The 12795-nt window shown below is 37.2% G+C and overlaps 1 protein-coding gene across 1 annotated transcript in view; it reads right to left on the minus strand.

The window, feature by feature from the left end:
* The window catches only part of LOC112506056 (cation/H(+) antiporter 14), a 12310-nt gene extending 808 nt beyond the window's left edge, over positions 1-11502 (minus strand). Inside the window, exons 1-4 of the mRNA XM_025110084.1 lie at positions 11257-11502; positions 10153-11160; positions 8087-9202; positions 2829-2848 (exon numbers count right to left, since the gene is read on the minus strand). Coding sequence (XP_024965852.1) covers positions 2829-2848; positions 8087-9202; positions 10153-11160; positions 11257-11502 — 2390 coding nt within the window. The remainder of the gene's footprint in view (positions 1-2828; positions 2849-8086; positions 9203-10152; positions 11161-11256) is intronic.
* Between the last annotated feature and the right edge of the window lie 1293 nt (positions 11503-12795).

A 12795-nucleotide genomic window follows, 5' to 3' on the forward strand; every position in this document is an offset into this window, starting at 1 on the left:
GGAAACATTACCTCGGCAAATCCAAAGACTCTTCAGGAGGCAATAGACATTGCCACCAAACTCACGAATAATGCGATTCGGTCAGGAGAATTTGCCAAGGGGAAAAGAATGATGGAGGAGCATGTTAATCGAGGGTCTGGGGGAAAGTATGACAAGAATAGGAGGGTAATAGAAAATTTTGGGGCACAAACTCAGGCTGTAACTCAAGGAGGTGCGACTAAGTGTAATAGATGCAAATATCCATATCGGGGGAATTGCATGATTTGTCAAAGATGTCACCAAGGGGGTCATACAGCGAAGGCCTGCCGAAGGCGATTATGCTTCGAATGTGCAGCCCAGAACATATGCGGAATGTATGCCCAAAGAGGAAACAAAGAACAAATGCAAGTCAAGCCCGACCAACCAGTCAAGGAAACTTAGAGGGTCAGGCACGGGGCAGAGTGTTTGAGATCGGAGCTAAAGAAGCTAGATATGATCCCAATGTGGTTTCAGGTACGTTTCTTCTGAATAATGAATTTGCATCAGTTTTATTTGATTCAGGGGCAGATAGGAGTTTCGTATCACTAGACTTTGAGCCTAAGATTAGCATAAGGCCTCAAAGGTTGGAAGAAGCTTACGTAATTGAGTTTGCTAATGGCCAAGAAATTAAGGCTAAGGACATAATTAAGGATTGCATTCTAAGTTTAGCCAATAAGAATTTCAGCATAGACCTTATACCGATTGAATTAGGAAGTTTTGACATAGTAATCGGCATGGATTGGTTATCCAAAAATCAAGCTGAGATTGTCAGTTCAGAAAAGACTATCTAGATTCCTCAAGATGGAATTGACACAATTGTAATTCAAGGAGACAAGTCAGAACGAAAAATTAAGATAGTATCTTGCATGAAGATGCGAAGGTACTTGAAGAAGAATTGCGCTGAATTTCTGGCACATGTGATTGATGGGAAGGTCAAGGAGAAAAGTATTGAAAATTTCCCTGTAGTTCGGGAGTTTTCTGATGTATTTCCTGAGGATTTACCAGGACTACCCCCGCAAAGACAAGTCGAATTCGGTATCGACTTAATTCCTGGAGCTGCCCCAGTGGCAAAGGCACCATATCGCTTGGCACCATSGGAGATGCAAGAAATGTCGAATCAACTCCAGGAGTTATTAGATAGGGGATTTATAAAACCAAGTTACTAACCCTGGGGTGCACCGGTTCTGTTCGTTAAAAATAAAGATGGGTCAATGCGAATGTGCATATATTATAGGGAACTTAATAAGTTGACCATCAAGAACAGATACCCTCTCCCTAGGATCGATGATCTGTTTAATCAACTTCAAGGAGCGGTATATTTTTCCAAGATCGACCTACGATCTGGATACCACCAAGTGAGAGTTCGGGAAGAGGACATTCCTAAAACAAACTTCAGAACTCGTTACGGCCATTACGAATTTCTGGTTATACCATTTGGGTTAACCAATGCACCGGCTGTCTTCATGGACCTAATGAATAGAGTCTGTAGACCATATCTGGATAAATTTTAATCGTCTTCATAGATGACATATTAATTTATTCACGTAGCAGGGAGGACCATGAGCAACATCTGAGGATAATATTGAAGCTACTTCGAGACCAGAAATTGTACGCAAAATTTTCTAAATGCGAATTCTGGATACATGAAGTACAATTTCTTGGTCATATAGTCAATGAAAAAGGGATTCAGGTAGATCCTGCCAAGATTGAGGCTATTTGGAAATGGGAACCCCAAGAACCCCTACGGAAATCCATCAATTCCTTGGTTTGGCAGGTTATTATCGGCGATTCATCGCGAACTTTTCGAAAATTGCACAACCACTCACAGCCTTAACCCAGAAGGACAAGAAATTTGTTTGGGGTGAGAAACAAGAAGAAGCGTTTGAGACTCTTAAGCAGAGACTATGCAATGCACCTATTTTATCCTTACCAGAGGGTTCGGAAAACTTTGTGGTCTATTGCGATGCATCGCATCAAGGCTTAGGATGCGTGCTAATGCAAAAATACAAGGTCATTGCGTATGCCTCAAGGCAACTTAAAGTGCATGAGAAGAATTATACTACACAAGACCTTGAATTGGGGGCGGTAGTATTCACACTTAAGATTTGGAGACACTATCTTTACGGCACCAAATGCATCATTTTCACTGATCATAAAACCCTTCAACATATACTAGATCAAAAGATGCTGAACATGAGGCAACGGAGGTGGGTCGAACTTCTCAATGATTATGATTGCGAAATAAAGTATCACCCAGGGAAAGCTAATGTGGTAGCAGACGCCTTAAGTCGGAAAGAAAGGGTGAAACCGTCAAGGGCACAAGTCATGGGAATGTTGGTTCAAACCAACCTAAAAACGCAAATTCTTCAAGCACAAGAAGAGGCGTTGAAACCGAAGAATCTGAAGAACGAAACCTTCCATCACTTAGAAAAGGGATTTGAAATTCGAGAAGATGGGGTGCGTTATTTCAGAAATAGAGTTTGGATACCAAGGAACGACAGTCTTCGGTCAACAATCCTAGAGGAAGCACATCGCTCTAGATACTCTATTCACCCAGGATCTGATAAGATGTACAAAGGGCTAAAAGATTATTATTGGTTGCCAGGAATGAAAAAGGACGTTGCTTTGTACGTAAGTCGATGTTTAACCTGCGCAAGGGTAAAAGCCGAACATCAGAAACCATCTGGTCTCCTTCAGCAACCTGAGATTCCCCAATGGAAGTGGGATCAGATATCCATGGATTTTGTTACAAAGTTACCTAGAACCAGGAAAGGATATGACTCAATTTGGGTCATAGTGGATCGAGTTACGAAATCCGCAGACTTTTTACCTATTCGAGAAGATTTTAGTACAGAAAGGCTTGCGCAGTTGTATATCAATGAAATCGTATCGCGACATGGAGTACCTATTTCCATCATATCAGACACAGATAGTCGTTTTACTTCGCGATTATGGCAATCAGTTCAAAAGGCACTAGGCACAAGGCTGGACTTGAGCACTTCCTATCATCCTCAGACCGATGGGCAAACAGAAAGAACAATCCAAACGCTGGAGAATATGTTACGGGCCTGTGTAATAGATTTTGGAGGTAGTTGGGATACTCATCTGCCATTGGTTGAATTCTCTTACAACAATGAATATCACACCATTATCCAGTGCGCACCATATGAAGCCTTGTATGGGCGTAAGTGTAGATCCCCACTCAGCTGGTTGGAGATTGGTGACAGACAGCTAACTAGGCCTGACATTATCCAGGAGACAACTGACAAAATTTCAATCATTCAGGAAAGGCTTAAAGCTGTGAGAGATCGTCAGAAGAGCTACGATGATAATAGAAGAAAACCATTGGAATTTCAAGTGGGTGATAAAGTCTTTTTAAAGGTATCTCCCTGGAAAGGGATTGTACGTTTCAGAAAGAAAGGGAAGCTTAGCCCAAGGTATGTGGGTCCATTTGAAATACTTGGAAGAGGACCAGTTGCATATAAACTAAGTTTACCCCCCAGAGTTGAGTGCCATCCATGATAGATTTCATGTATCAAACCTCAAGAGGTGTTTAACTGACGAAGCATTAGTTCTACCTTTGGAAGACTTTCAAATTAATGAACGATTACGTTTCATTGAACAACCAATTGAAATCCTCGATTACAACGTCAAGCAATTGAGGGGTAGTAGAATCCCAATTGTGAAAGTTCATTGGACTTCGAGGCATGGGCCAGAGTTCACATGGGAAAGAGAATATTTCATGAAAAACAAATATCCTCATTTGTTTACAAGCAAGTCCTGATCTGAGGTTGATAAATAAATTTCAGGACGAAATTTTTCTAACATGGGGAGACTGTGACATTCTGTCATTTTGGAGTCTCATGTTAGCATTTTATTATAGATCCTATATTTAGAAATAATATTTCTTTAGGATCTAGTTTTAGTGATTAGAATTTATCTAGATTAGCTCCCAAGTCTTATTTGAAAGATCACGCCTTGGTGGGAGATCAGATAAAGCTAACTTGTGTAATGCCAAACATTATTGAAATGCTCTAAATAAAATAAAGTTGATTATTATAAACTTCTAAATTAAAATGCAAAAGTCTCATTTATTTGTCCAAATGATTTTTAGTAAAAGGTGGGCTTATTATTATTTAAAGAAAATAACTTTTTTTTTATTTGGGTTTGGGCCTCTAGAGGCCAGCCCATTTCCTCTTTAAAAAGCCTCATATAAATACCTTTCATCTTTTGAAAACTCTCATTTTCAAAGTATTATCAGTATAAACTCTTCATCTCTCTAACCTCTCTCTAAAAGAAATCACCCTCCAGCCGATTCCCGCAAACAAGCTTCTAAAAAAATTCTATCAATCTTGAAGAATACTCAAGATTTCAAGAAAAGGTATGATCCTAGTTATCTCACCTTTTTATAAAATAACTCAAGTTTTTGTCTTCCTAAACCCGCATCTTGATCTTGAAGTTAAAAATCCTGGAGAATTAAAAGAGGGGAGATTATTCATCAAAGACATGAAAATGTCTTCAAAAAGGATAATAATCTATGATCCATGTTCTTTGAACCCCGAAGTAGGAGGAAACCTATTGCATGCGAAGTTTGAGCATGTAAGGTTATGTTTTGAAGTATGATAGAATCTTGCATGCATCTTTAATCTGATCTATCTTCCTCAAAACTCAATGGAATCGGGAATTATTCTTTCTGGAGATTAAACTTAATTTGATAGCCTAAAAATGGTGTTAAAATCCTTGAAAAATGATGAGCTTAGACTCCAAATGACTGTCACTCGAAGAGTGTGCAATCTGAATTGGGGGCTGTGTTAGCTCTCATATTCATTAATGTAAAAGTATGAAAAAGATTTCTGCAAGTGTTGACAGAAGGGTTCATTCCACAGAAGACCACAGAGGACCAACAACATAAGATGTTCAATCGTACAAGTCAAGAGTGACAGAACCTCTGTTGTCTATCACAGAGGTTCTAGAAACTGGTCCTCTGGCAACAAAAGCTTACAAGTCAAATGCAGCAGAGCCTCTGGAATAGCTCACAGAGGGTATGCGGGTTTATCTTCTGTAAAGAACCACTTCTTACTGTTTTACTTAGGTTGATTAGCTGCACGTGCCTATCACGTGACTAGGTCTGTAATCGACTTTATTTGGACGGCTTGGATGATTTCGCTTGTCTAGGTCATGTCAGAAAGGTCGTTAGGAACTAGTATTAATAGCAGCTAGGCCTTTGTAATTCAGGGTGCTTCCTGTATTGTAATCGTCTTATTTTCAATCAATTGAAAAACCTTTGAAGCTATTCTCTCGTGTTCATCATTCTCACATACTATGTGTTCTTGATTCTTACTCTGTTTGTTCTTATATTGTTTCCGCTGCACTTTGATTGTCTTAAAGATCATCCAGAGTATTTGATTGATATCAAAACTGAGTTTACAGGTCCTAACAGTAAGGGTGACAACTCTTATGTGGTCAGTGCTTACAAGATAAATTATTGCATACAATGCCCTTTTGATTGATTAGAATCTTACCAAGTATGGTAAATGAGAGTGTAGACACTCACCTTTAAGCGCTTACCTCGTAAACAACCCCTTAGATAAACTAGCAAATGTCTTCTTCAAGCAAGTCAGGTTTTATGAAAAGGTTTGTTTTGCACTGCCATGTTTTCCAGGAACAAGAGCTCGATGAAGCATTTGAATTTCTTGTTCTTGCAAGTGATGGTCTCTGGGATGTTGTACCCAATGAGGTATGTTATTGTATCAAGATCAACCACATGCCCATTTCATTCAGACTTTAACTTATCTGGGTTTTTTTATTCATCAAAAGACTCGAAAACCCATTCTTAACTGTGGCTTTTGATGTATGTTATGTAACCAAGCTTTGCCTTTAGATTCATCTGATTGTGAAATTTGTGGGTCTTTTTTATCAGGATGTTGTCTCACTTGCACAGATTGAAGACGAACCAAAGGAAGCAGCTGAAATTTGCGGGTCTTTTTTTATCTCTTATGTACTAATGAGTATATGTTTATGCATTTATGATTTATACAATCTGATCGAGTGTGAAGAAACCTAGGTAAGCATGGAAATTTAAGAACACTTATGTGTTCAATGGTTCAAGTAAGTTGAGTGATGTCGATTTATTATATGGATTCTTGATTATTGAAAGAATTAAGATTACTTTTAAAATTAGTAATTTTATCTGATCAGTAATTTTTATCTATACTACCTTATAAACCAGATTTGGTAAAAGTCTTAAATACAACCTATATTGCATAAAGTACAACTTTTGTATGCACAAAGTCTTAAAACCTCTTAATTACAACTTTAAGAACCTAAGGTACAACCACATTATGCATAAACCCTTCTCCACGCTCGGTTTGACAATTGACCGTCACATGCTCGATTGCATGTTTCCAAGACAATTGAGGCCTCCAAGACGACGATTGAGGCCTCCAGGACGACGATTGAAGCCTCCAACGTGCTCGATTGCAAGGTCTTAGTTTTGGCTCCTTTCGATTCCTACCTCCAACATGCTGATTTAGGGTTTGATTTCCTTTTATTTGGTTTCCTTTTGATTTCTCACAGATTCTTGATTGATTCTCTTTTCTTTTAGGATCTGCACTACTTCAGAGTTTCCGGCTTCGTTCCGAACTGAGATGCAATTTTTATAAGCACCAATTTTGATTGATTTCTCAAGGAGATTGATAGATAGTTCCATAATATGACATCTCATGCATAACCAAATTAGAATAAATCGATTGTTAAATTTCAACATCAAATAGATTATTGGATTGTTTCAGTTCCTTCCAAATCAATTGAATATGAAACAATCAATGGTGTAGGGTCTGGAAATTTCAAATACAAATCTTTATCCGTAATCGATATACCCCTTACATCTTTTCAAAATTTTACATCTTGCCGCATTGCACGGATACACAACTAATAACTTAATTAGTAATCACTACCAGAAAGAAACGAAGGGCACTAGGGCAGGGCAGAACCAAAAGGTGTAAGGGTGAGAGGCTGAGGACGAGATTAGATGCTAGAGTCGAGAGCGGGAGCATCGACAGATCAAGAGGCAAGAGCGTATATGAAGCAAAGCCTACTATGTATAGCATATTAAAGTGTTGGGCTTTAATGCCCTTGGGCCTCTACTGCTGTATCTCGCTCAGCTCATGATCCTAAAATTAAATTAACAATTATGAAAAATATGGAGCCACCCTAAATCAACAATTATGAACATGAGCATTATCATAGTTAAACCCTAAACCCATTTTCTGGAACAAGATTTGATAGAATCAAGAATTCATAAATCCATTAATGTTCCCCTCTAATCGTAAGAAACTGTAGAGAAATTATGCATTTGTTATGGTGGAGTGTTAAAGCATCACTACCTATTAATTTCCTTCTTACATATATATGTATCAAGAGTTACTTTTTACGTTTTTAGTATATGATTTAATCTGATTTTGATAAAATACATATGCATATAGTATTGCCCTTGTTTTCGTTGTGTATGGTAAGAAATCTCTACACTACCAATTGATAACCAGCATTTGATGGACCAAACTCTTAAATAAACATAAATTTTAAAAAGAGTTTCTAAAAATAATAGAAACCAAGTTAAAGTTAGTTCTAATTCATGCAATTTTCCCTATTGTTGAATTAATATTTTCTTTTCAATCCATTTGGTTTCGCTAGCCTCTTTATTTTTTTTTTCAATTTTATCATTTCTAACCTGTTAGAAGTAGATTAAAGATAACAAATTTTCAAAAATTTGATTATTTATTTATTAAAAAAATAAAGACATAACCAATGAAAGAGTTGAATGTTTTTATATAATTTCATTTATTCTTGCTAAGCACTTGATCATAAAGAAATTTCTTTGGGTTTTTCTATCCTTTCCCTGTTTCTCAATCCATTTGCTTCTTGGTACGCGTCACATCTTAGTTTTGGTCTAATGAAGTTGGCGATCTCTTGCTGTTGTTTGAAACCGTGATAGTTGTTTCAACCTACTCTACTTCAACGTTGCATAATATTATTTACCAAATGCCAACTTCTCGCCGGCGAAATCAACTGTATCCACCAGCTGCTGTTGCACCACCAAAACAGAAAATTGAAAGTCCGATGTAGCTAACAAGTCTCCGATCCCTCCCAGCTCCGGGCACTGTGACCACTCTGATAATCCATACGTTAGTTGAGAAACACAGCAACCATGTTCTCTTCCAACTATAAACAAATCACAACCTTTTTCCATTGCTCTCAGCAACTGCACTGTTTCTACTGCATCTTTTGCCACCTGTTGTTGAATAAAGATATCTCGTCCCTTACATTCCACACGAAACCGATCGATTATCTCCGCATCCAGTCTCTTCTCGTACATTTCTGGTGTCGGTTCCATGTCCGCACACTGCGGTTTAAGCAAAATCAGTAACAGACTGATGTGGGGGTGTTTTGCCATTCGACTACTGTATGCAAGTGCTTCTCTATCGTCTGCACCACCAAGGAACAGTTGGGTTATCCGAAACATTTTGTTTCGTCCCGTTAACACAGATTTAGGTCCTCCAATCTGACCTCGGTCCACGAGTATGCCTATCGAACATGGTGCTTTCTCCATGATTTTACAGTTTACTGTTCTAATGCCAGGAAATGTAGCTTCAATACTTCCATCAATAGCCCAACGCTTGTGAAATGGGACAATTACAATGTTAGCACACTTGTTAATTGCGATTGTGAAGATATCTTCATGCATGCTACCGTATGGTGCCATTGCGATAAAGTGTTCGATCACAACGGACCCTTTTTTACGTTCAATGAAGTAATTGTAGGCTTTTATAATCTGTAACATTCGAGTTTGGGCTGACGGGATATCTTTGACTTCTGAGCTTGGGACTAAAATGGCAGATGCTCGACCTTCGAGCGGTTGAAGATTCATTGAGATAACTTCTATACGTTGATGTCGTGTGGGATTTGATGCTTCTAAGAGGTTTATGATCGATGAAACATTCTCTTCATTATGAATGCAAACCACCATTCGAAGATAATCGTCTGGTTCGCATTCTAAGATGCTGTTTCTCTTGTATGTCCGGTATCTTGTCGATGGATCATAGAAATGTCCTAGCAGAAGCCTTGTACTTCCTGTTACTATTAGCATGTTGAGTATAAGAAGCGAGTATGCTTGCTCTGTTACAGCCTGCATATGGCAACAAAAATATAGATCATTCAGGACTTTCTTAATAGGGTATTTAATGTAATTTTAAGTTTATATTAACAAAGGCGTCACTACATGATTTTAGAACAAAAAATGTAACCTAACAGAGTCTATCAACGAATTTGAGCAATTTAATGGAACGCAGAAAGTAAATCGTTCAATTACGTTTATTGTAAACACGATTGAAAAATGTTATATATAAAAATGTCAAATATGGCAATTTCAAAAATACCTCACATAAAAAGAGTAATATTATGATTTATTTTTTTATCCTATTACTATTTATTATGTTGCCTAACTAGAAATTGTTAGGTCCTCTAACTTTATTTATTCTAACAACATACTCTATCGTTGTTAAATAAGACGAGGGTCTTCCATACTATAAACTGAAGTCACTTTAAGTACTCTATTACGGCATCGAATTTTGTCTGAATTTTTAGCCTAAGTAAACACTACAATAAATTTAAGTTTATACGATGTCAAAAATGTTAAAACGTCCTCATACACTCTTTTATAAGACGTAATTAATAGAACCAAACAATAAACCGTCTTATGTAAAGGTGTAAAAGTTTATCGGATGTTTTTTTTAACGTCGTAACAAGTTTTTTAAGACACTATTTAAAAAAGCGTCTTATAAAAACAGTTTGCTGAAAAAAGATGTGTTTATAGCACGCTTCTCAAAACTTCTCCTATAAAATAGCTTATATGACAATTTGAATTGAAAGTGTTCTAAAAGTTTGTTAAGATGTTAAAAACATCCTATAAATCTATTTACAACTCATGTAGATAAGACTTATTGTTTTGTCTTTAAAAACTTAAATCCTAGAAATCGGTCTATTAGGACACTTAGTATTTGACGTCCTATAAAACCGATTTTATTGTAGTGATATATAGCGAATGATTTGTTTTTTAGGACTTGGAGTGGGGCATACTTCGTTAGATCGCATAAACGAATAGGCAGCAACGTCAATGATGCCTTTGGTACACATGATCATTGCAAAATGAAAAGCATCCGGCAATGAAACATTGAAATACATGGCCAAAAGGAAGTTGCAGGTGAACTTGGCCAAGTATGCTATGGAAATGACCACCTCAGTGATCAAAGAAGCAACCACTTTATCACCAACAAGTGAATTCAAATTCACCTTAAATGCAGAGATCGCAAACTTGGCAGGAACCAAGATGACGGTCGCCATCCAATCGATTCGGTTCACCAATGCCAAACCAAAGGGCGGTCCGTCAGGCACACATATACCCATGGTGAACCCTCCAAATTCAGCAGCTTGACCTAAGCACTCTGCTAGAAACCCACATAACAAAAGTGCCACGAGAACCACTAGAAACTGACTCTCTTTTATCTGCTGGCCTTCAGGAATCCTTTTGGCCATCCACAGCACAAATGGGCGAAGTACGTAGATAATGGAGAGCAGAAAACAAGCAATCCACAAGATGTTGTTCAGTGGCTTCCAGTCTGATCTTTCTAAAGCTACACCAATTGTGCTCAATGCTAAAGCTGTAACATAACTGCAGACATCAGTAACCAAAGCTGTGCTGCAAGATAATCGACCAAGATCGCAATTTAACAAGTTTAAGTCGGAAAGGGTGTTGGTGACTGCTGGGAATGTTGTCAATGAGGTTAAAGCTGCCACAAAAGGCAGAGTCTTGAAGCTAAACTCGTCTATGGTAACCATATTAGTCAGTGGCATCAAACACAAGCAGCAAACAACATAGGGCACGAAAAAAGACGTGCAACCCATGAGCACCATATGTCTTTGCACACTCTTCAAGATATTGGTGTCGATTTGAACTCCGACGACAAAAACATGCAGCAGGAAGCCAAAGTTGGCGACGGTGTCGAGCACCAACTTGCCGGATTCGGGGAACAACTGGTTGAGGAGATTCTTGTCGAGTCTTACGAACCAGATGAACACAATACAACCCTGGAAGAATTCAATTGGGATGATGATCAGAAACGTTTTGTTTTGAGATTTGAGAAACGAAAGCATGCATGCATTTTAGAAATTGATCGATCTTACGATAAGTTGGCAAGAGAGAATACTTTGTCGAAGGGGTTTGAGGAAGAAGAAGAAGGTATGGGTGACGAAGAAGATGATACTGAGCTGAAGCATCAAAAGGGGTAAACTGAAGGCTGAAACATCACATCCAAACCAAGAACATCCCATAGAATTGGTCATATGCAGGTATTGGCAAATCATTTGCTCTGGCTCGTTAACTCCAGGGACGTAGCCCTCCGATGATACGATGGCCGGGAAATGAGCCATTTTTTCGTGTAAAATGAGATAAAAATCAACAATTTTGACACAAAACCATAATGGGGAAAGTACGAATGAGACAAGAATTGCAGAAGGGTATGGAGAAGCAAGAGAGGAGGATGATTGTTGATCAACTATTGGCTAGGCTAAAATCATGGGTATCCATATGTATTATATATAAAATTTCAATCATTTTTTAACTATATTTTTGGCTACATATCCGATCTTTTGCGAACGGTAAAGTTGTAAATTGTTTTAGAGTGTTCTTTTAAATGCAAATATAATCCGACAAGCTATCGTTTTCCTTTATAGATTCTTTTAAGGGTAAATTTACATGAAAAATAGTATGTATTAAATTGATTTTTATTTTGATTAAGTACTTCTAAAATTTTTATTTTATTATTTATGTTATAAAGTTTTAAACATTTTAGTACTCAGGTAATCGATTAAAGCATTAACTAGTTATCATGTTTATGTGACAAGTGATGTGATGTCCAACTCAGTACTATTTGCTGACGTGGTTAGTGACATGAATTTTTTTTAATCTAACATTAGTTCTTTTTTTTAATCTAAAATTAGTTTTCAACCGGTTAAACAAATACTTAAATGTTTAAAACTTAAATCTTAGATACCAAAATGCAAGTTTTAAAAATACGTTACCCAAAATATGAATTAAATTAAAGTACGTTATATTTTCATGAAATTTATCGATTTTTTAACCCTGGTACTTAAACTAATTTGCACACTAATCTCATTAGTTCTATATATAATAGTCACGAAAATCGACAACCACCGTAAGATGACTAGAATTGGTGAGGCCAGACTGTCGGTCTTATTTTGAAACAATCTCTCTGCCGAATGGGATACACAAGTTCTTTTTGAAACCGCATAATTTTTAATACTTTTTTAAACTACTTAATTTCATTTTTCTTTCTTTTTTCTTTTTTTTAAAATAAATCAGATTGATCCCAAATAATGTTGTGTACATTAACTATTTGGGTAAAAAATGACAAAGTCACGACTGACATAAGAAACTTACGACCAAGTATATATTGTAGATACAAACTAACGACCAGAGATCTTGAGACTAACGGTCGTCATTATTGATGATAATCGTACGACCTTATTAGCAACTAAAGATATTCATATTGTTTGTCGTCAAATAAATAACGATGATCATACGTGTTGGGTGTAAAATGTTGTATTCAAGTCCTCAAGCTTATTGTGTTTTACATGCTTTGTAGTTAGTTTGTTCTTTGTAATTAGTTGGTATAAATAGTGTTAGTTTTGTTAGTTGGTAGT

This window comes from Cynara cardunculus (genome assembly GCF_001531365.2).
Source record: "Cynara cardunculus var. scolymus isolate 2C chromosome LG 2, CcrdV1, whole genome shotgun sequence".
Taxonomy (NCBI): domain Eukaryota; kingdom Viridiplantae; phylum Streptophyta; class Magnoliopsida; order Asterales; family Asteraceae; genus Cynara; species Cynara cardunculus.